Genomic DNA, 23,437 nt, shown 5'->3' with positions numbered 1-23,437 from the left:
AGCGAGACTAGAGCACGCTTCGAAAGATACGTGTAGCGGCAGCAGCGTAAACGCCGGCAATCATCCAGTGATAGTGATAGTGGGCTTGATGTTGATCGGCGGCTTGTTCAACCACAGAATCCAAGTTTTGCCAATCTTTGACGCCAGAGGCTTCGTCTAGCTCCTGCTGCAAGCTGTACGGACCGTTCTCGATCATTGACGAAGCAAAGATTGGTTGGAAAAAACGCGCGGTATGGACGAAGACGAGCACGGACGAGCACGGACGAGCACGGACGAGCACGGACGAGCACGGACGAGCACGATGTCAACAGTCGCCACGATGGTTTTAAAAACGGTGACAATGAGTCGACGGTACCGCTGATAACGAGACAAGAAGTAAACAAGAAAAGGAAAAGAAAAAGAAAAAGAAAAAACAGACATATCAATGCGGTCGATTGTGCTCGGTCGGGCGGGGACGCGATCGATAGGTCGAGTCCTTGGTTCGGTGGTGAGAAAAATTTCATTCGCGGATCAACAGATCTACGAAATCCTCTTTGAGGTAAAACGGTAGAAACTGTGCTTCGGACAAGGAAGAGACTCGAGGATTTTCCTCGGTCCACGTCTCATCGACAAGTGCTGCTCTATTTTTTATATTCTCGCCCTCTTTATTTTTCATTTATTTTCTTTTTTCTTTTCTCTTTTCTCTTTTCTCTTTCTCTTCTCTTTCTTTTTTTCTTTGTATTTCTTCTTTCTATTCCTGTTTCCTTTTCTTTACCCTGTCTGTTTACTTACGATCTAGAGTTTGAAAACTACGTTCGACGGCGTGGGTTATCCTGACTGCGGATAAAGGAAGAAAACCGAACGAACCCGAGGCTAGAAATTCGCGTTCCTGACGGAGTCTCGCTAACACGAATCGAGAGGTATCGAACTAAAAACGAGAGGGCTTGGAGTAAAACAATTTGTAGGATTTAATTGTCGCGAAGTCTGATGAAACAGGAACAGCCGATAAATCAGTGTCGAGTGTTCCCACCGGTCTACGTCGCCTCGCAGTCGCCTCGCAGTCGCCTCGCAGTCGCCTCGCAGTCCACTGCGTTACATCTCGAGCATCCTAACGCGACCTCTATGTACCTATCCGACCAACTCTAATTGCAACTACTCACGCAACAAACATAACACCACCGTCGTACTTCACTGTCCACCGCGTTTCCAAATTTATTTATCGCATATTTTTCCTTTTTCCTTTTTCCTTTTTCCTTTTTCCTTTTTTTCTTTAATCGGTTTGAAACGGATTGAATCGGATCGGATCATCAAAAAGCGACACTATATTCGTAGAAATTCTCTAATGCCGATTTCGTTTAAGCTTATTTTCTTTACTCTTCCGGTCTATGTATGGTGACTATAGTCGTAACTTCGAAATAATTCGTAGCGACCGAGCGTGAGCATAGCCAGGGGCCATAGGAAACATTATTGGCCGGATCGCTGCACGGTCCATTCCGAAATTATTAAGCACAGAATGCTTCGGAAGTAACGCTTTTTCCTCGGTAACGGGAACATTTTACCGAAATCGTTTAAACGAGAAAACATCCTCCGTTCCCTTCGCAAAGATGACATTAATTCTTATTCGTACGTATCCGTGTAAAAACATCAATCCCGTATATTCGGTTCAACGTATCCAGCTTTGAAGGTAACGCGAGACCGTCGAACACGAACAGCTCTCGTTCTTCTTATTCCCTGGGCAGAGAAAAAGATAGTTTTAGAAAATGTGGGAATCAGCATAAATGTTTTTTTCTCGAAAAAATACGTACGCGGAACGAAAATTATAGCCCACCTTAAGTAATTACATATACGTTTACAATACTAGTAATTAACTTCTTAACGAAACAACTTGCATATTCCTGTCTGTAACTGTACCATGATATTTACATATATTAGTATAAGAAATATTACATTTGCATTTGTCACGAAGCAAGACTCGCGTGAAATGGTCATTATTCGTTTTTAACTTGTCTCGCAGAGACGTTTAGGATCGAAAAATTGCCCAGTCTATAGGTTCGTTTTCTGCGAATGATAACAAGCAGCCTGTTAGAGTTGTATCGTCTGCTGCTATCGTTGAATCAATTTCAACTCCTCATACGTGGTAAATTACCGATCATCCGCATACGTATCGTCTACGTACGATACGCCGTACGAAAACCGTTATTCGTACATATTTTCATTTCTAACTCTGTCGAACGATCTTCAAAGAAGATGTTCAGTCTGAAACATCGAGATACATATGTAATTCGTTTATCGAGCGATTTTACGACTTCCGATCTAGCAGGAATGATCGATGCCCCCCCTCCCGCAACTACATATCCGAAGAAACGCGAGTCGCAATTCGATCTAGTGTATGGTTTCTGGTTACCTATACGTGCGCATGTTTGTAATGCGGTACAGTCGGTGCAGAGTAGATTCCATTCGTAAGTACATACATACATATACAAGTGGTAGAGACTTGAACGCGAGCCGCGGACGAACGTTGTCGCCCCTCGTTCAACCGCAACACCGAACGAATCTTTAAACGCATAACGCGTTTCTCGAAAATTCTCTATTCTTGAAAGTTTACCATAAATCAAGACGAAGCGAGTCGACGGTAAATTAACGAAATTAATCCAATTCCAATAGAATTCTAAACGCATTTCACTTGGTCGGCGATATCCATGCACCCTGGAATACTCGATCGATTCTGTCAACTAGATATTGCGCGTATCCTAATTATTTTTAAATCGAGTATCGTTTAAAAAAATTTCTTGGAAATCGCATCTATCTCGTGAGAGCCAACTAAATTTCCAATCGCGTTCAGAACATTGCCAGATTAATTTAACCTTACGAAACTTGAACGATTTACTCGTGAGAATAAATATTTACTCGTTTGCCTTATCCTTGGGTCGGTGATTGCGTCGCGTCACGGATACCATCCAAGATACGATCAGATATCATTTCACCGGGAACGTATGGAGGTGTACGAGACTGGTTCGTAAACGTTCAAGTGTACGCTATAAAATTTTACGGCGAAACGGCGAATAGAATTGGTTGGTTCGTGACAAGCCACGTAATACCAGCAGCCTCGTTGGTTCGTTTCAGGATGCGAGGCAGATCCGATCGGCGTTTAGACAGCCAGCAGAAAAAGTGCGAGTTGCGCTCGGATTCCCGTATTCTCGGATTCCCCTATTCCCCTATTCCCCTATTCCCCTATTCCCGTATTCCCGTATTCCCGTATTCCCGTATTCCCGTATTCCCGTATTCCCGTATTCCCGTATTCCCGTATTCCCGTATTCCCGGTGACTCGGTACAGGTGCAGTCGTTAGGAGGATCGTTGCGACATTTTTACGGAACAGAGGATGTAATAACCAAACACCGAGGAACAAACGGTCTCTGTCTGTCTTTTATTTTGCTAGAAACGTGTCCTCCGGCCGGAAGCCCCTCGTCTAGCTCTTCTAATTTTCAAAACATCTTTATTCGTCCGTAAAGATGTCAGAGTCCGTGACGGCGATCAACGGCTGAATACTAACGGCAGAGTTTCAAACAGATCCGCGAGCTGGACTTGTACGAGAATAAACCGGAATCCTATGGACGAAGAGAGGGAAAGAAGAGGATTTCGTGCGCACGAACACGACCGTGCCAAGTTAATTTCGATTAACCGTTAATTATTTCTAGCGACTAGTTCTCCAAGTAGCAAGACACGTGTCAAAGTACAATGATGATAAGAACGACGAAGCGCGCTATACATACTTACTTACCTACTGCTGCCGCTCAAAAGTCCTACGACATCTACTACTACTTTACGACGAAACATTCCTTCTATTTTCTATATTATGGTTCCGTATACATATGTAGATACTTGTTGTGCTTTGCATTTGAAATTTCGTTAACATTGCGTACATTTAACCAACTCTATTTCAGCAACCGTGGAACTAACGATATTTCACAATGAAATCTCTAAAAAAGAAATTAAGAAAGCAAGTCTGTCAAAACTAGTAGAGGCTGTAATTAAGAAACAAGGCGAGTATACTATAGATATACATATACGTACACATACTATATGAGAAAAAGGCTTAAATAGATTTTTATCTCTTCGACGAGCTTTCCAACCAACGATAACCTCGATCAGTTTTAACCAACCATTATGTACTTCTTACGTTGCTTCAAAACATTCATCCGCTAAACATAATACTGTATGGAATCCCATTAGAAGAACCATATACATACATACATAAGTACGTGTAGTATTTTCAGAATTACGCGTCACGTTGTTAAATTTCTACAACACTACCTTTGGAAACATTAGTAACGAAGGAAACCGATCGATCTTGTAGGTGATCCAACAGTGAACTATTCTATTCTCTCTATATGTATCTCTTTATTTTTAAGCATTTCCAATTCTTTCAGCATTACCTCGTAAACAAACTCGAATATTTTTACACGTTACTAACGCCACCGTCGCGCGTCACCGTAAAAATTATTAAATGTAACGTTTAATTAATATCAAATGTGTATAGGATTTGTTAGGGCGTCGGTACTCGATGTATCATGTATCCTTTAGACATGAATTTTTCGCAGTATAATTTCCACTGGCTTTGTTTATATGTATACTTTCTCTTTGTAAATATCATTTATACAGGTGACTCTTGAGAAATTACAAGATTTTAATTCAATCGATCATCGACACAATTTATGCAATTACCTGATACGTATTTTTTTTTTTTCTTTTTTTCTTTTTTTATCGTATAAAAGTCCGGCGACTTTCGTGCGGCGGGTAACGCATACATATAAAGAAACAAAAGATCCATCGAAAGATTTGATTCGATCGAACAAACATTCTCCTGTTGTAAGTACATACTTGGTTCCCTCTCGTCGTTCAACTAACAATAATTAATAATGTCACGAGACGAAGACGTTCAAGTAGGTCGATCTTATTTGTTAGTATTTCTTCTTAGCCCGTTCAATCGTCGCTACATATACGTACTTACACGTACCATGTATGTTGCACTACCTTTGCGCTTCCGCTTAAAACTTCCCATTGGATAGTGTTCATTTTGATCGTTTTGTTTGGTGGGTTTTTTCGGTGTTATAGGCGTCTCTTGCTTGGGGACTAGTTATCGTGAACCAGGAGCCGCATTTACTTGGTCGTCGACCGACTGGCTTGCTGGCTGTTTACCTTCTCTCTATTAGAGGGAGGTCAGGTGTGGAGACTCGCAGAGGGTACCCCCCGTTTCTTATTAAAGGTGTGAATTTTTTATTCGACCAAAATTTTCTTCGCTCTGTAAAAATCGTAGAGATAAATATTGTTCCGTCGTTGAAAGTACATACGTACATATGTATATGGTAGCTAGGTATAGTCAAGGGGACAGATTTTTCACTTAATTTTCACCGCTATTCTTCTTGGTTGTCGTCGTTGTTCGCTCGCGCGCGTTTCTTTCCTAGTTCCCACCGGTGTGTGTGTGTGTGTGTGTGTGTGTTCACAGAGAGGGAATAACGTGAAACTGCAACACACACACACACACACACACACATATTCCTAACCCTTTATTTCCGTTCTTACAAGTCGTGATAGACAGGTGAGATTCTACGTTTATTTTACGTTTATTTCGGATGTCGAACATGTTTCGACACGAATCGAGGATTTATATGTTGTGTTAACTAGAACTGGTAGATACGTATGCAGAGTGTTCGCGAGAATAATGAACAGCCGCGAATAAATGGAACAGAGTCGTCGATTGATTAGATTCCGAAGATGAAAGCTCGTAGAACGCTGCGTTTGCGGTTACGTGTTTATCTTGCCGCGTTAAATTCACTCCAATTACTTGGATGTATTATGTCTGATAACATTATACATACTATACGTATAAACATATATAGTGTGTATAGAGGTACATGTACATAGTTTAGAGATGGTACCTACCGTCGTGGTACGTTTCTACATATGTATATCTACATATGTATGTATATGAATGACTTGGTCACGCGTAACTCTTTATTGCGATTTATTCGCAATAAACGCAATAAACGATGAACGAAGCGGAAAAATAATTGTACCTCGATTGTTGTCGATTCAAGTGCGATCGATCCTACGACACGCGATCACATATGCACATCATCTACCAAAGGAAGAACAATAATAGCAAGAGCCTTGCTACCGCTACCGCTACCCTACCGTCGACCAAATCGCCGGCGGCCATGCGTCTAACCATCCATATACATATTCCCATGAACGTCGGTGATTGTTGGCAACTGGTCGACAGTGTCCAACAAGGGTTCTAGTCGTATGAGAATGGTTGCCGTTTGCTACAGCTTTTTCCGAACCTTTTACCTCTTCAATGTGAAAAGGTGACGATCGTGACTAAACAAGTATATCGACTCGTTTTGGTCGTAGAGCTGAGTTAAAACTTTATTATTTTTATCATCCGACTGGCAAAATAACTATCTACGATAAGATTATTCTGGACACTTTCCGGGGAAAGGAAAGAAATTAGTAACAGATACATCGAATTGGAGAAAAGTCTGGTCACATCGGACGATTAAAATTAATGGATCGATCGAATGGAAACGTTCGTCGAAACCAGCGAGTTAACGAACAGATATGTAAGTGACACTGCGTCTTAAAAATGATCGTTAAAAAGAAACGTTCCAAGTACCTATGTACGGTTAGACGCGATTGATCGTCGCCTTGGTTGGGAGAAGAACGAGCAAGCACAAGACGTAGTACATAGTTATTGTTTGTACGAATCGCCGCTTTATATTTATGGCGTTAGGTGTTTGTATCCCAGGCAAAGGTGTGACCGAAATACTGGATACATAAGTACGTATGTATTTTCTCACTTGTTGACAATTATTTGTCGCGCGTCGACTTCCTTGCCCGGTGGAGCAAATTTCCTCTACGGGCACGCATAAATTTTATCTCGATTTTCTTTTTTCTTTTTCTTTTTCTTTTGCTTTCTCTTGCTCCTTCTCTTTTTAAGAGAACATAGAGACTTGAAACCTGAAAAAATTCCATCGGATGCTGTTGGACGGATGTAAATGTTCTATCTGAAGGCTGTTTCGAAAGTAAACTGACTCTTTCGCTTTCGCTTCAATATTTATTCCGTTTCGCTCGCAGTAAACTCTAAAGAAACCGGTCGAATAAATAATTAAATAGAACGATGGTTAGCCTTCTTTTCCCAAATATACATTGTATGTACCTATATTACTCGAAGCGTTCAAGTTTAAAACAGGTCTAAGGGCAAACTAATTCCGATTTAGATACATACGTACAATAGTTAGCCGGATTTATTACAATTACGATTGGAAGAATTACGTCGGCTAGAACGTACTGCTTCTATTGATTTTTATTTTATATCCTTAGACCGTCTATATGTATACATACATATATGTATGTATATCTCTATAACTGGTAAACCTTTTAGGTAGAATTTTACCTCTGCAGTTATTTTCATTCTCGTTTCATTTATCGTCACTTTCAAATAATCTACATTGGTTTGTCAATCGCTAGGACTCCTTCTCGCAGAGATACTTACCGAGATAAATAGTGCCGTTAGAAACGGCTGAAATCCATCGATGATTTCCCAAACACGTGCTTTACGCTTTCTTCCTTTTCCACCTTTCGTCTATACAAGTTAAGCGCGAATACTTGAGGGATTGATTTAATCGTGAGACTCGAATAGAAATTTGTCGGAAATTGTACAACACATCGAATCAATGGTTCAAAAGTATAATCAGGTGGTGGGTGCGAGAAGAGACATCGACTCTAGCTGATCAGCAAAGGTTTTACAATGATTTATTAAAAGTCTGTAAAAAAGACTCTAAACGATCGTAGGTCGCGGACACCCGTAAGCGTCGAAACGAAACCGAGCGAAAGAAGAAACATCGACATCGTCGTGTGTCACCGATATACAGAACAATTCGCGATCCACCGTCCAAAATCATCTTTAATAATCTTAATCTGCGCAAACATTCTATCAAGTGGCCAAGACACACTGACAACGTACTCGCGCTACCGAGCGCGCTGATAAAGAAAACCGATAAATATAACTTGTTGGTACTTTTGACATTTTCAATCGTTGCTCGTTGCTCGTTGCTCGTTGATTACTGTAACGCGTAGGGCTGTAGCGGCATAAGATGTCTCGCGATACCGTAAATCGTTCGAAACGCGCGATCAATTTCTCGGCACAGTAGAGTGATGAAAATCGTGTAAATATCATACGCCCGAAATACGTGTACATACATATCTCGATAGAAAGAATAGAGACGATTGGAAAGAACAGCACCAGACTGTATTTACTACGTATGTACATAAGTAGGTACTTGTGTACGCGTTCGTTCTCGTGGATCGCGAATTAAGAGCATAGAAATTCTACGTTTACATACTATACATACATATATCGTACGATACCCCATAATCGACGCGATTTCGAGACGCAACTCGAATTCGTTAGAAAATAAAATAGACGCAAAGTTCGCTGAAAGCATCGAAAGGTAACAGGCTTTAGCGGAACGATCGTCCTTTTCTTTTTAATTCGTTTCTTCGTTAAAACGAGAAAAATTGATCTTACTTCTGTCAGTCGGATTGACAGGAAGTCGCTGGAAAAGTAGCCCGCAGGCCTAAATACACTTTAATTAACCATCAAAGAGATAAATAAATAAATAAATAAATAAATAAATAAATAAATAAATAAATAATTGATCGATCGGTCGATCGATCAATTAATTAATTATTCAAGCCGAACAGTTGATCGAATTCAATACGACGTATTCCTCGGGGGGGTGGAGGTGAGGATGGAGAGAGGAATCGGTTCCTTGTGTCGTCGTATTGGATAACGATCCTCGCGACGCGATCGGCTGTTAGAGGGCTGCGTTTTGCCCGATCTATTCCCACGTCGATACGATGCATGTTTCCTACTACATACATACCACCACCGTATCTGCAAATAAAGATACAAGGAAAGCTCGCGTTACATTTTTTAATCTTCCACGGCTTCCGGGTGTGAGTCGTGTTGCGGCCAACTTGTTCACAGTCCTGACCTCGGACCGATATTTATCTATACTATACGTTGTATAGTAATCCGATACATGCTACCGAACATAGTACCGAACAGCATCGGTATATGTAGATGATAGAGCATGTATACGTATGGTACATTACGATCATCTCGTAAGAACTGCGAGGTGCCAGGAATTTAGAGCGTTGCTTTTAAAGGAAAAAAGGTCTCGGACCGTACTTACGTCTACACTCTATGTACCTTCCTTCCAACGCATCGTCCTAACACTTGCTTTCCCGCGTCTCGTTACCCTAAACATACGCCCGCTGCGCCCCACCTATACACGGCATGCATCCGGAAACTTGAGCAAACTTTCAACCGAAAATCTACAATGCCGCAAAACTATTTATTAATATTCGAACCTAATCTTTCTTTATTTTTCGTCGAATCGAAATAACGGTCTAGGCATACTTACCAAAATAACATTCCCGAAAATCCTCGATCGTTGTACGTACCTACATATACTTACATATGTACATATGTATAATCGACAAGACGCGATTTCAGGCTGTAATTTCGAGAACAATTTTTCACAAGTAGTTTCGCAACACGACGCTAGTAAATACTCCGAATGTTCGCTCGACGAAATTCAATATAGCAACTGCGATTGGAAAATGTTTATGATTATCCTACGACATAGGGGAATCGCCGGAAAGCAAACGGAATGCAGCCGGCGTTCAAGCCGCAAAAATCATGCGAGATACAGACATATATAACTTTCCCAACGGCAAACCGATTATCTTAACATTACTTATACATGTTAATATAAATACAAAGTATAATTATTATTTATTAAATATCATTATTAACTATTATTATCATCATCATCATCATCATCACATCATCATCATCATCATCATCATCATCATCATCATCAATCATCATCATCATCATCATCATCAATCATCATCATCATCATCATCATCATCATCATCATCATCATCATCATCATCAATCATCATCATCATCATCATCATCATCATCATCATCATCATCATCATCATCATCATCATCATCATCATCATCATCATCATTATTATTATCATTTTCATTATCATTATCATTATTATTGTTGTTGTTGTTGTTATTATTATTATTATTATTATGATTATGATTATTAATCGGTAGTTACGTACATATTATACGAAGAAAAAAAATTTACTGCTTGTATATATTGAGAATATCATAATAAAAATAATGTACGAACTATAGTGTAATAAGTTCTGTTGATCACACATATCCCTTACGCGAGGAAACAATCTTTCATAATGGTCCAGGATTCGACAATTATACGACACGTTATCTATGTATCTCTGAATCGCAATTAATTTGTAAATTGGTAAATTAAAAAATAGTCAACCTAAATACTCCAAGAATTTAATTTTATCCGTATCTGTAAAAAATATATAATATTACGTCGCGTGCGAAAGATTAAGAAATATCCTGAAATCAAACAAAAGTGATAACCTTTTACATATGTATAAATTAATGTAACATATGTATGTATGTAAGTGCATGTATAAATGAATAAAAAATATTGTAATAGGAAGAACGCGCTTAATCAGATATTAACGATGAGAACGTCGAACAAATATTTCCGACATCGGATCGCGACTGAACTGCTGCACTACCTAATCATTATTTCTGCGATCGGCAGATTTCATTCTTTCGAAAATTATTTCTATCCCCGGCCTCGAAACCAGTCGAATATGAAAACCGACATGGTTGGAACAATCCAATAGTGAAACACGATACGGTCGATCCGGTACACTAGTATCCGAATATATGCAAAACAATCGAGATTGATCAGACTTTTTCATTTATCTATGTATATTCTGATAAATTACAATAACGGTTTTCTCGCTCGCAAGTATTAGAAATTAAGAGAAGAAATACATAATAGAATAAATAGGGTAAATATATCCGTTGTTATTCTGGACCGGGAAACATCTTGTATCGCAAACAGTCCAAGCAATCGGCACATCGATTCGAATCAAATTTTCTGCCCTGCTGCACAGCTTGTAGAAACTTACCCCGTACCAAGGTATGCGATCGTAGAAAATACCATCTTTATCGTCCTCGTGATCTTTTTTATAAACGTTATTACTTTCTTCGACCGTGGTCATACTGGAAATAGATTGATTGTTTGCGTCAGCGCAAACCCGCCGCGAGACCGACGCGAGTAATTCTGCACCACAGGTAACCACCGATGGTTACCGTTGAAAATCAAACAATCGGTGTCTTACAGCGTGCAGGCTCATGACGATCCCCGATCGGATACATATTCGCACTGATAATTAATCAACCTTGTCGTGCATTTCGAAATTATACAGAAAATAAAATAAATACAATGTATCGTACAAATCGAATCTAAAATATGTACATTATGCCGTTTATCTTGTAAACATTAAACATAAAGTCTCATCTTTATTTGCCAACAGTTCTTCTGTTGATACACCACGATGAAAATCAAGTTATTACGTAGCCGATGCTTCTTTAATTTCCAAATATTTCAATCGTAAAAAATAACTTATTTTTATTTATCAGAAATCTCATACCAAGACTTGTACAATGTTAAAGAGAGTACGTATTATTCGTAATCTTGAATCCAAGTACATATGTACTTTGTTTTATCCTTTAAAAGTACCCATTCGAGCAGCTTCGGTTATGAAATGTTTTCTCCTAGATTCATCTAGCTCGGCAAAATCTCGAGTCTGTATCACCGCACTCATATGTTTTAAAGCGAATTCAAAACAATATTCTTCCAGTTCCTGAAACACACAAATTACACGACAGACTTTTATAACATTACCAACTGCGATGCATTAAATATTACCTTAACGTTACAAGCAATGGCTGTACTGTACAGAGAGATCGCGTTTTTCACAGTAATTCCTTTCCTCATCATTTCCACGCAACATTTCTTTAACCGATTTTCGGAGTAAACGTTTGCCAAGTCCAACAGTTCTTTGGACAAAACAGCATATCGAAAACATAAATACATTATACGATATAACGAGAAATGTAGTCGAGTAGTCACCTTGGGCACCTTCAGGCTGTAAATCGATCTCGTCGGTATATAAATACTTTAAGAAAGCTCTGTACACATCATAGGAAAACTGATAATGTTCTATAACGCTAGAAAAAGAAAACATGTTGATCAAATAACAGTCATATATGTATATGTATGTACATACATCGAATCAGCCGATTCACCTTTCTTTCTCCTCCGCCGAGTATTCCTGAAACATTGTCCTAAAGTGTTGGCAACGTATTTTCAGCACAGCTTTGTGTACGTGAATAGCTTTTCCCCGCACTCGTATAATCAAATCACTGGTGGTCTTTGGAAATTACAACAGGAATGCGATCAAAGAAATGTTTCGCTGCTAACGGTGGAAACAAGTATTACGCGCAACAGATATGTTGTACATACTAAATCGTCGAATGCTCCTTTCAAACAATCCGTTATACTCGGTTCTTCTCCTTCGTCGCGAAGAACGAACGGTTGATGCATAACTCTGGGCCATGCAAAACTCGCAAGAGCATCGTGCAGGCAACATACTGGAAAAAGTATCGGTGTTGCGATACTTAGTCCTAAACATTGACCCCATATGAATATATGATTGCCCGATGTCGTTGCTACGCTTATGTGACTATAATGAGAAGTCGCTACATCCAATACTTTTTCCAGTTTCGGCATATCCAACTGAAAAAACCTTTATCGCTAAGAATTTATTAACGTAATTATTTCACATCGTTTTACCTTTACTGGATAGTTGGTTATCACTTTAACGTTATGACCTAGTTGCCCATGACTGTTTCCACCCCAAGTATAGAGAACTCCGTTGTTACTCAATGCCAGAGCGTGCGAGTAACCACAAACTACTTTTGCTACAATTTCACATAAACATTATTCATACTCTGGGCACATTTTTCATTCACGCGTTCAAAGATTAATCGACCAGTACTTATTACAATTCCAGAAAGCTGTGTGATTTTACATGGAACCGTTTGATTGATACAATTTCCAATTCCAAGCTCGCCAGCGGTATTGCAACCCCAACCATAAACCTCTCCTTTATTAGAAACTGCTATACTCGACGAGTGACCACAACTGATGAAAACGATCTTTTTCTCGGCTAACGCATAATTCACTCTTTTAGCTATTCTTTGATTCCCATCGACACTGCCATCTACTTGTCCACAGTTATTTCTACCCCATGCATACACCTAAGTACTCAATTATTATTATATACACACAAATACTCTGATTACTGTTCAAAACTAATCTGCCTTTGATCGAAAGTTTGCGTTTTACCGTTCCTTCGTCCGTTAATGCCAGATTATGATGACCTCCGCAAGCTATCGCCATGATAAATTTATCTTTTAAATTTGCTTCCACAAGAATTGGTGTTAGACCTAACGTGGTAGACCCGTTTCCCAGTTCATAGTAACTATTGTGTCCCCACGAATACACCTTTTGTACAATATGTCTTATTAATCGACGCAATACCATGTATTTCTTTAACCGTCGTAATACCAATTTGATAGAATATTCGACACCTAATGTGGCCAAAATACCTGCCCATCCATTGTAAGAGCCAAAACGTGCGGACCTTTGCCATACGCAAACGTTTTAATATCATTATCGCATAACTGTTCGATTTTCTTTGGACTTTGGATATTATCGGTATCGCCGGTCCCCAGACAGCCGTTTGTATTATTTCCTACCGCGTATACCATTTTATCTTTCGTTACGATTAAAGCTTCGTTACCTAAATTACCTGATTAATAAATGCCAATATTAGTTCACTTTAATTAAAACTCTATAGACGTCTATAGTTTCTCGAATATACAGATAATATAATGTTGGAAATAAGTAGCACCAAGGTATAAAGATTGAAATCAAAATGGTAATATTACCATATACGATAGCTATGCGGATGTTTGCAACAAACTTTGGTTCTAGCAAACTAAATATTGGCCACTTCTTTAAGTTCCGCAAAGACATTTCTGCGTTCCGGTCTGTGCTTTTAATAGAGAAATAATATAATACCTGTGTAATTTAAAGAGTTTTTCATTAAATCATTTAGAAAGCATATCTGCCACCCTTACAGTTCTCTTTTATTAATTAAATAGACTGCGATCATCTTTGTATTTTATAACAAGAACAACTTTAAAGCGCATACAATTGTCACACAATTGGCACAAACACAAATATCATTGCATAAAATGCGTTGTTTTATATTAAGATTTACTATACTTGACTAAGACTGATTTCTAACATAAATACCGGTAAACTGACATTTCATAAATATTAAGTTGGGACGTAAATTTATGTCGTTCTTTTCATATCTAAATTTTTAGTTGGCGTGTTTTGACAAAACTTCGTACACCATTCGAAAATTTCTTCTTTGCTCTACACACTTGTTGCCATCGATTTAATCCAATTTTTAGGGTTAAAAATCAAATACCAAGTCAACAGAACCAACCACATTCAACGTCCGCTTCTCTTAGCTTTCAATTAAATTTCGAAATAATCAATGCGAGCTGTATGTTCGACAAATGCATCACCTCGATCAAGTTATTCAATAAAATCAATCTGATCGGCGAAATGGTGTGATTGTTCGACATGTCGATGCCCATCTCCGCATCGCCGATGATACGATCAAATCCGCCATTTAAACGTTTAGTGGAGAAATTGTACCACACCACACCTACCATACTCTCCACATTTTACGAATAGGTCGTAAACAATAAAGGAAAATACATTATTGATCGTTTGTCGTTTTTATTTGAAATAGTGTTCACATATAGGCAAACCTGCTGAACATAACAAGCTTCATGAAAATAGTGATAAATATAATTCGTAGAAATCAATTACCATGGAACAATTACATAAAAAATAACTAGCAATTATCTATAAAGACGAATCGCGTTACAACAAGGAACAAGGTAATATTGTCGCGTATTTTAGCGGGGAATTTAAGATAAGAACGCGGGTTGGTGCCCGTGGAGCGCAGAACCGCTCTGCTTGTCGGAGTGTGGGAATTTTAATAAAACTAGACAAGAGAACTCTTTTGTTAGGTAAACTTCGTAGTTTATTTTACTGGTCCGAAGGCCGGTTAGAGACACAATGACAAGAAAAATCGTAGCATTTCGAAGTCTCCTCCGAGGTCCTCGCCGAAGTCGTTGGCCAAATCCTCCTAGTCCTCCCATAGATCCTCGTAGTCCAATCAGGGTGAAGGACGCATCAGATCCAAGCGGTAGGCCGTCCTTCCGATGCACACACGCCCCCGCGAATCGGCGTCTAACTTTCCCTCCGTCTTCGGGTGGTGGTGGGAACTCGGTGGAGTCGCGCTTTTCCGTTACACAGCGGGGTGCCTACGTGGGAAGAGAAAATAGGCTCTGCTCCGAGGATCGAGAGAACAACCCTTGAAGGAAATTTATGACTTCCTTAGCGTTGCCAACATTTCTGGAGTCGATCGACGCTCCTAAGAGACTAACAAAAGGACAAGGCCTTTTCAAGAGGTTACGTGACTTACAAGAAACTCGCGATTCGTTTCGGGGTCTGCTAATTGGTGTCCTCTTCCTGTTTTCGAGCTCTACCCAAGATCTTTCCCACGCGTGCCACCAGCATCGCGCATCCTTAACAATATTCTCTCAATCACGCATAACCATCCGCTTTTGAATTTCGCTCCTAATTTACCTATCGATTATTATATTTCTGGGGCTACGTTCGCGTGGTCACGCAACAATATCACAGATGAGGTATACGAGTACATATATGTGGTAATCTGGTAATATCTCTTCGAGTTTAACAGAACAGAACATTGTACAGCATCGCGCGTGAATTAAAAATAGCAGCAACAATAATATGCACCTACTGTAAAAATATAATTACAATACTTTGACTACTTTTATACAAAACTAGCATTTTTCAGCACTTTTATGCGTTACCCAAATTTTTCATGCAACACGATAGGGGAAATTAGAGAAAAAAGTCCAAATATAGGCTTTTAAACAAAATATACATATACTGATTTCTTTTGCTAAACTATCAGATGACCAATCGCAAATCGAATTTGGTTTAAAAACACTTTTAACTCTCTTATTTGGTTGTACTCGTTATAAAAACATCTTTATTCTTAGTATATTAGGTGTATTAATATTTGGAATTTATTTTTGTACAAAATATCTGAAATTTGCCGACACGTTCCATGTCACCTCGTTCGCTAGCACTGAAAAGAATGTTGTTCTTCTTCTGGGCTTAGGGAGCATTCAACACTTTGTTGGGACACAAAAACATTCTGTGCTTTTGTCGTTATATTTCCCTGCAACAATATAATTCCATTAATTAACTTTATCCTGCTATCTGTGTATATTAACGGATCATGCATACCTGAGTTACCGTCGTAGTCGAGTGGCTACCGCTTGACATACAAACGACCACCAATTTCGGTGCGCTGCTCTGTATATGTGTCTTTTGTTGACCGACATTGGTTTGAGCTATTTTAACTTGTTGCTGCTGCTGTTGCTGCTGCTGCTGCTGCTGCTGCTGCTGCTGCTGCTGTTGCGACTGAGATTGCTGTTGTTGTTGTTGCTGCTGTTGCTGCTGCTGCTGCTGCTGCTGCTGCTGAAGCGCACTGGTATTAATGTTTGAAGTGGTCGGTGTTTGTGATCGTGATTGCAAAATAACGAATTTTTGTCCACCGCTTGTAGTAGTTCCACCGGTAGTTCTACTTGTACCTAACATTATTGTACGTCCAGTTTGTTGTCCAGGGCTGGAACTTGTCACTGGAATGAAAAATGAAACTTTTACGTGTAACGCAAACAATATTACAGTTTTTATCTTCGATCTTATTTTCCGAGTATATTAAAACAGTCGCTTATGTCGCTTATAAAGCTTTGACACGTATTCATAGAATGTTCTACTGTCTCTTGAATATTTTTATTATCTATTTCCACCGTACGTAAGTAAGTACTTACGTATGTTTCTTTTCATTTTTTGTACAGATGCACATATACGTATATTTTTTGTTTTATGTACCAACGGGGATTTCCCCTTTATTGAATAAATAAATATATTACGTAACGACAGATAAAATTACCAGCTTGTACAATAGTTTTTCCGGCGCACGTGGGACCCTGTTGACTCGTTGTTAGAGACGTTGTCGTCGATGCAGTCGTTGCTAACGTTGCTGGCTGTGTACGAGCCTTTGCAACTGCTGCACATAATGCGGGGCCAATGTAACCATAATCCTGTTTGTAATCTTCCACGTAATCCGGCGGAGATCGGACAGTTTTCAAAACAGGAGCAACTGATTTCTATAAACCGCATCACATTTTGATAAACACGTCGTCACCCACGTAACGCGACAAAAATCTCGAATTGATAAAATATACATTATTTACCACGAGTAAGGTTTTTATATGACCTGCTCCATTTTTATCCACACTCGACAAACCTGGTCCTTCGATGCACGATTCGATACGTTCCGAAATCGATTTAATTTTAGGAATAACTAACGCCTTAATTACTTCCGGACCTAACTCGCATAATCCCTCGATCGCACCGTAAAGGGATGCCAATGGGGTCTGGAAAAGTATTTAATTGTTCTTGTATTGCGTCGCGGGTTTGTAATATTTTCTTCAGCCCAGTCCGTACCTGACTGTTTTTAGCCAATGCTTGGCTAAACATTCTGGTTACTCTGGTTTGTACGTTATTCGTAGAGGTATTGAAATTTTTACAAATTTGAGCCATAAGGCGCGAAGCGAAATCACGTAACGCCCAATGATTGTCACCCTCTGGTCTCATACATAATTGCCGCGACACTATACAAGTTGCGATAGACGGTATCAATTCATGCAACTGTAAATTAACACATAACATGGAAAACGTGAACGAACAAAATATTTTTTATACATTACGTAAAACAGAAAGACGAATACGTACGTATTTTTCTAGGTAAAGGCTAGGATTATCCAGAAGAGCTTTAACCATTCGCATAAGATAAATAAGAAGCGCAAGATGATTTTGTACTACATTAACGCGGACACCTTCCGCGATGAAGGTGCACATTCGCGCCAACATTTCATGTAAACCAGGATCAGCAGAAAGCGATTGAAGTGCCTCTGCTCTGCGTGCTTCGTCCGATCCAACACAAGCTTCCGTAATTTCTTTGTAATACAATTGTTGTTCGACGCTCAATTCGTGAGTCGCTAACTGCTTAACATGAACGGTTTCCACATTACGTAATTTCTGACTCTTTCCTCCGCCTCCTGGTTTTCCAACACCGATGTTTTGACTCTTGTTCGATAGTTTACTGGTTGGATCGACACTCTCTAGTTTTTGAACGTCTGTCGTGTAATTTGTCAAAATGTTAGCACCACGAAAAACTAGTCAATTATAGTCCAGTATCGTAATTTAAATTATTTACCTTTAGAGACCGGAGGCGGATTCTCTGGTATCGTCGGTTGAACACCGTCTATACAAAGCCAATGGGCACGCAGCGTAATTTCTAAAGGTAACTTGGGCCACGTTTGTCCACCAGACATAGATATAACTTCATTGAGATCAATTTCTTTTTCTTCTACAAAATGTAGTTCTCGACCACCGCCAGAAGCAAAACGGAACGGTACGTGATCCTTGGCAAAAAATCCATAAGTAGGTTCGATATTCTTAATTTTTAGGGCATGGTCTATATCATGGGTCGTCATACGCTGACGTTTGCCGTGTCTCATGAACTTGGCAGCATCCTAAAAATTGAACGTTAAAATCAGAAAAATTTTTTTGTACGTACAAATATAACACATCCGTTTAAAAATAAACAAACCTGTATAATTTCCTTGAGTCTGTAGCTTACGTCCTCGGCAAGATCTTTAGCAGCTTCGTCAGGGAAATTTCCAACACCTATACTTTCCGCAATTACTTTTATCGATTCCTGAGACAACGTAGTCCCATAAACGGACTCGCTTTCATTCATTCTAAGATTATTTTAATCGTTGCATTCCATACAACATTTTCGAAAAATTTACACCAAGCGAGTCTTCCTTTTCTTGCGTTTACAAATTTTATATTTACGTTATACTTTGCCCCTTAATCTTCATCGTCGTTAGTATTAAACGTGTACATACCGATTAGAAGCGAACTTTCTATACAATATACATATATTTATATACGGCTAAAATTCTTAATCCATGGCGTAACAATCAATTTTTCCCTTTCCTTCAAACCGAAAAGACTGCTATTTCAATAAGTGAAATCTATAATGTTGTGTGTATACTGTAACTGCATTCTTTAAAATCCTAATCTTAAATAAAACTCCAACAACGCAGTCGCTTCGCAACCATTTTTAACCGATCGTAACTACATATTCGTCATTTTGCTTTGTGGGGTCGAGACTTGTTGCAGTCTTGCCCATACTGCAGCTCATGGGACATACGCATGCAGCTTGTGTAAACTCGCCGTAAGGCTGCGCACGCAGCGCAGCATGGCGGAAGCGGGAGCGCGTCCAGTCGGTCGGGTCGGTCCAGCAGTTTCCAGGCTGGAAGTTCCAGGTTCCAGCATCTTTGCTTCACTTGCTATAAAAGACTTGCTAAAAGCCAAGACGCGTAACAGGTGTTATCTAGTAAACGTAGAAAGTGTGTATCTCCTCTTACAATATGTACAAGCCCCAAGCGTATACCACAGACGAGGTATACAATATGTATACATATGTCTATCAGCAATTTCATTTTTGGTCTCACTTCCTCTTGTGGTCATTTTTATAACCTGTTGACAACGTTGCGTGCGATAGGAAAATGGTAATGGGGGTAGAGCTCCAAAGAAATGGTCCCCAAAAATAAATTGAACAGAAAATAAACTTGTCGAGGCCGGTCAGGGTACGCGATAAGACGAAAGGTTCGAATCAGCACCGATTATATTTCTCCTTGTTTCCATCAGGAAAATCTCGTAAATCTACTTGGTAATACTTTCGTGATACATTGAAATTTACATGACAAAATATTTCGATCGATAGAATTACTTATGAATCTCATGATAGATCGAGAAACGGATAGTTCCATAATTATTGGCAATCATTTAATCGGAGATTTTTTGCTACTTTACATCTCTCGTTGCAAATCATTAGTATCGATGCATAAAATTAATTGAAAAATATCACATCGTATTGGTAATTGGTTAGGTAAAATTCCTCTCGCAATATTTTTAATGAAACTTTTGATCGTTTATTTTTACAAGTCAATTACAAGTTATTTACAAGTTATTAGTCAAGAAATTAAAATATAATTTTTCTAGAACTATTTCTTTAACATGATAATTTACAAATTGTAAAAACACGAAAAAAATACATATATACATATCGGCGCGGTGTCTGACTGCCGGCCATTCATTCGATCTGGAGTAGGAGTTGCGCGAATCTGGCTCCACTATGCGTTAGTCCCACGTTTCGTACACAATCTATACATTATTAAAGTCTGTATTCGTCAAACTTCTAAGAATCAAGTACGCCGTACCATAAATATTATTATCACAAGTTATGTTTTAAAAGCACCTGCTCGAGCAGCTTTAATTATAAAATTTTTTACTGTAGTTCCATCTAATTTAGCAAAATTTGGTGTCTGTACCACGGAAGTCATGCGACTCGAAGCAAATGTAAAAGAACATTCCTCTAATTCCTATAAATACATAACGTATCATATATTTTAACAATACTCGGAACTGCGACAAACAACGCATTAAACGTTTTTTACCTTCTCATTGTATTTAATGGCTGTGCTGTAGAAAAACATAACATTCATAACTGTCATTTCTTGTTTTATCATTTGTATACATCGTCTTTTTAGATGATCCTCGGAGTAAGCGTCTGCCAAGTGTAAAAGTTCTAATCGAAAGAAATAAAAACATAAATTTTCAAGGTATAAACGAATTTATGGGCACAGCATTCGTTAGACATTCGTTAAATAAACCTGACCTAAATCTTAAAATTCAAAATCAATTTCTTTTCAAAGGTATATTATTTGATTTTTTTTAAAATATATTCGAGTATGCAATGATCGCAAAAAGAACAGGTATGTTTTACGTATGATTCAAAAATATAAAAATAGATGGATTTCAAATATACCTGTTAGACTCAACAACGAGCGATATAGAGGAAAGTATTTACCTAGCTCGTTTCCTGGAGATAAGACAATTTCGTCGGTGTATAAATATTTCAAGAAAGCTTTATATACATCGTAGGAAAATTGTTCGTGTTTAATAATACTGAAATAAATAGTTGCATTTGTAAAAAAGGAAGAAGAAAAAATACATTTTGAAAAATGTAGACCTACTTTTGATTATTCTCTGTCCAGTGTTCTTGAAACATTGTCCTGAAGTAATGACAACGTATCTTCAAAATAGATTTGTGTACATGAATAACTTTTTCCTGTACTTGAATAGCGAGATCACTGGTGGCCTGCAACACACGGAAAATTTATCTTTGAAAAGTAGGAAAACACGAGTAAATATGTCGCTACATTAAAAAAATTCCTACTGGATCATCGAATGCCTCTTTCAAATCATCTATTAAATTTCCTTCCCAGGTGTTATCAAGAACTAGTGGTCGATGCATGACACTGGGCCATGCATAACGTACACAAGCGTCATGCAAACTTGTTTCATAAGTAAGTGTCGGGTGTTTGATACATTGTCCTAGACACTGGCCCCACATAAATACACGTTTACATTCTCCCATAGCTAAACTTATATTATTATAGGGCGAAGCTGCTATATCTGATATTCTTTCCGTTCCTAACAACTAAAATAATGTTTTATCAATTTCAGTTCATCAGACCTATATCGGTACAATATAAAATTTTACCTTGGTTGGAATCGCCACATTCGAATCCACGCCATTACCTAACTGTCCATAGCTATTCGACCCCCAAACATAAAGGATGCCCTTACTGCTTAATGCCATAGTATGTTTATATCCACAGACTACTTTCTCTAGAAGTACAAATAAATTTTATTAATACGTTCTACATAAATGAAATAATTTATGCGATCGAAAATAGATCTGATTCGATACTACCTATTTTAGTGGGAATCAGTCCTTGGACTATACACGGATATACTCGATCCTCATAATTTCCAACTCCTAACTGTCCAACACCATTGTCACCCCAACTATAAATCTCGCCATTTTCCGTGACCGCTACGCTGGACGAGTCACCGCAAGCGATGCGAACGATTCGGTCGTTAGCTAATGCGAAATTCACTTTTACGGGTACATCCTGATTAATTTTATTACCATTACCTACTTGCCCAGCGTCATTACGACCCCATGCGTACACCTAAATACAAGGATAGAGAATCCCTATTCGATGTTAAACGTACAATTAACATTACTTGAAATCTTTTACCGTACCTCTCCTTCGTTCGTTAGTGCTAAACAATGAGAATTTCCACAGGCTATATCCAAAACAAATTTTTCACTTAGATTTGTTCGCACGAGCGTCGGTTTCGAATTTATAGCGATAGAAACGTAAGCTTCATAGCAATTATCATTATTCAATTTAGACCAATCGTTACATCCCCACGAATACACCTTTCGTGTAATACGTCTTATTAATTTTTAACGCCAAAAATTCGTAAGTTTCATATAAGTACCTGTCCATTCACCGTCAGGGCTAAAACATGAGGACGTCTGCCATACGCAAAGGTTTGAATACCAATTCCGCATAATTCTTTAACTTCTTTTGGGTACAGCGTATCATGATTATCATTAATTCCAAGACACCCATACGAGTTATACCCTACGGCATATACCATTTTATCCTTCGTTACGATTAAAGCTTCGTTACCAAAGGTGCCTATTTCGTGAAAATAAACATTGTTACGCATCACTTAAAATTTAACGAACATCGACGTTTTTTCAGATATACGAGTATGTTATATTACCAAACACAGCTATCATTCTGACGTTCGAAGTAAACGATGGATCTAAGAAAGTTAAAATTGGCCAGTTTCTCACGTTGTACGATATCATTTTTACGTTTCAAATGAAATTTTCAGGTTTAATTTGTTTCGTTCGTTTCTGCTAGAATTAAGGATCACGGTGGTACAATAGGCGACCGGATATAACGATTCCCGTAAAACAGTGGGTCATGACCGTAGTCCTTCACACTTTTAACAATCAGTGTCGGAGAGACGCTTTTTGTAAGCTAGGGATCCCAGAGTGTTTGCAAAATGGACAAACAAGACCTTGACGTAACTCTTGGCCACGCAATACACGAGCCGCCATCTACTATACCACCGTAGTCGGACTCGAAATTCGAATTGTTCGATGCTTCGAGGGCGATCAACGATCAGGCTTTTCTTAGCAACCTTGCGTGCGAGT

The 23,437-nt window shown here is 38.8% G+C and overlaps 3 protein-coding genes across 7 annotated transcripts in view; 1 reads left to right on the top strand and 2 right to left on the bottom strand.

Moving 5' to 3' along the window:
• LOC122404845 (acetylcholinesterase-like) overlaps positions 1–1,802 on the top strand; it is a 49,350-nt gene extending 47,548 nt beyond the window's left edge. For 4 of the 5 annotated variants that reach the window (XM_043409123.1, XM_043409122.1, XM_043409124.1 and 1 more), the window contains one exon: positions 3–1,802. In XM_043409123.1, coding sequence (XP_043265058.1) covers positions 3–160 — 158 coding nt within the window. In that variant the 3' untranslated portion in view covers positions 161–1,802. The remainder of the gene's footprint in view (positions 1–2) is intronic. The other variant, XR_006259723.1, reaches the window with a different exon arrangement.
• Positions 1,803–11,488: 9,686 nt separating this feature from the next.
• LOC122404731 lies at positions 11,489–23,382 on the bottom strand. The gene is made up of 28 exons (XM_043408953.1): positions 22,999–23,382; positions 22,708–22,910; positions 22,466–22,645; positions 22,130–22,391; positions 21,917–22,044; positions 21,590–21,853; positions 21,387–21,511; positions 21,221–21,318; positions 20,808–20,938; positions 20,599–20,732; positions 19,499–19,651; positions 18,890–19,040; positions 18,494–18,812; positions 18,010–18,413; positions 17,722–17,925; positions 17,469–17,651; positions 17,165–17,381; positions 14,628–14,770; positions 13,977–14,109; positions 13,635–13,837; positions 13,372–13,530; positions 13,022–13,283; positions 12,817–12,944; positions 12,487–12,759; positions 12,270–12,394; positions 12,094–12,191; positions 11,890–12,020; positions 11,489–11,824 (listed from the first exon to the last, which is right to left on the bottom strand). The coding sequence occupies exons 1-28, from the start codon at positions 23,084–23,086 to the stop codon at positions 11,684–11,686; spliced, it is 5,040 nt and encodes a 1,679-aa protein (XP_043264888.1). The 5' UTR covers positions 23,087–23,382; the 3' UTR covers positions 11,489–11,683.
• Positions 16,175–19,069, bottom strand: LOC122404912 (transcription initiation factor TFIID subunit 6-like). The gene is given in 8 exon segments (XM_043409287.1): positions 16,175–16,387; positions 16,456–16,850; positions 17,165–17,381; positions 17,469–17,651; positions 17,722–17,925; positions 18,010–18,413; positions 18,494–18,812; positions 18,890–19,069. Coding segments are annotated over 8 exon segments (2,001 nt in total). The 3' UTR covers positions 16,175–16,288.
• Positions 23,383–23,437: the final 55 nt, after the last annotated feature.

The sequence above is a fragment of the Colletes gigas genome, unplaced genomic scaffold (genome assembly GCF_013123115.1).
Source record: "Colletes gigas isolate AHSC1104 unplaced genomic scaffold, ASM1312311v1 Colletes_gigas_Sc00003, whole genome shotgun sequence".
Taxonomy (NCBI): Eukaryota; Metazoa; Arthropoda; class Insecta; order Hymenoptera; family Colletidae; genus Colletes; species Colletes gigas.
The sequence above is the reverse complement of the archived record's forward strand: the minus strand, read 5'-3'. Positions and strand labels throughout refer to the sequence as shown.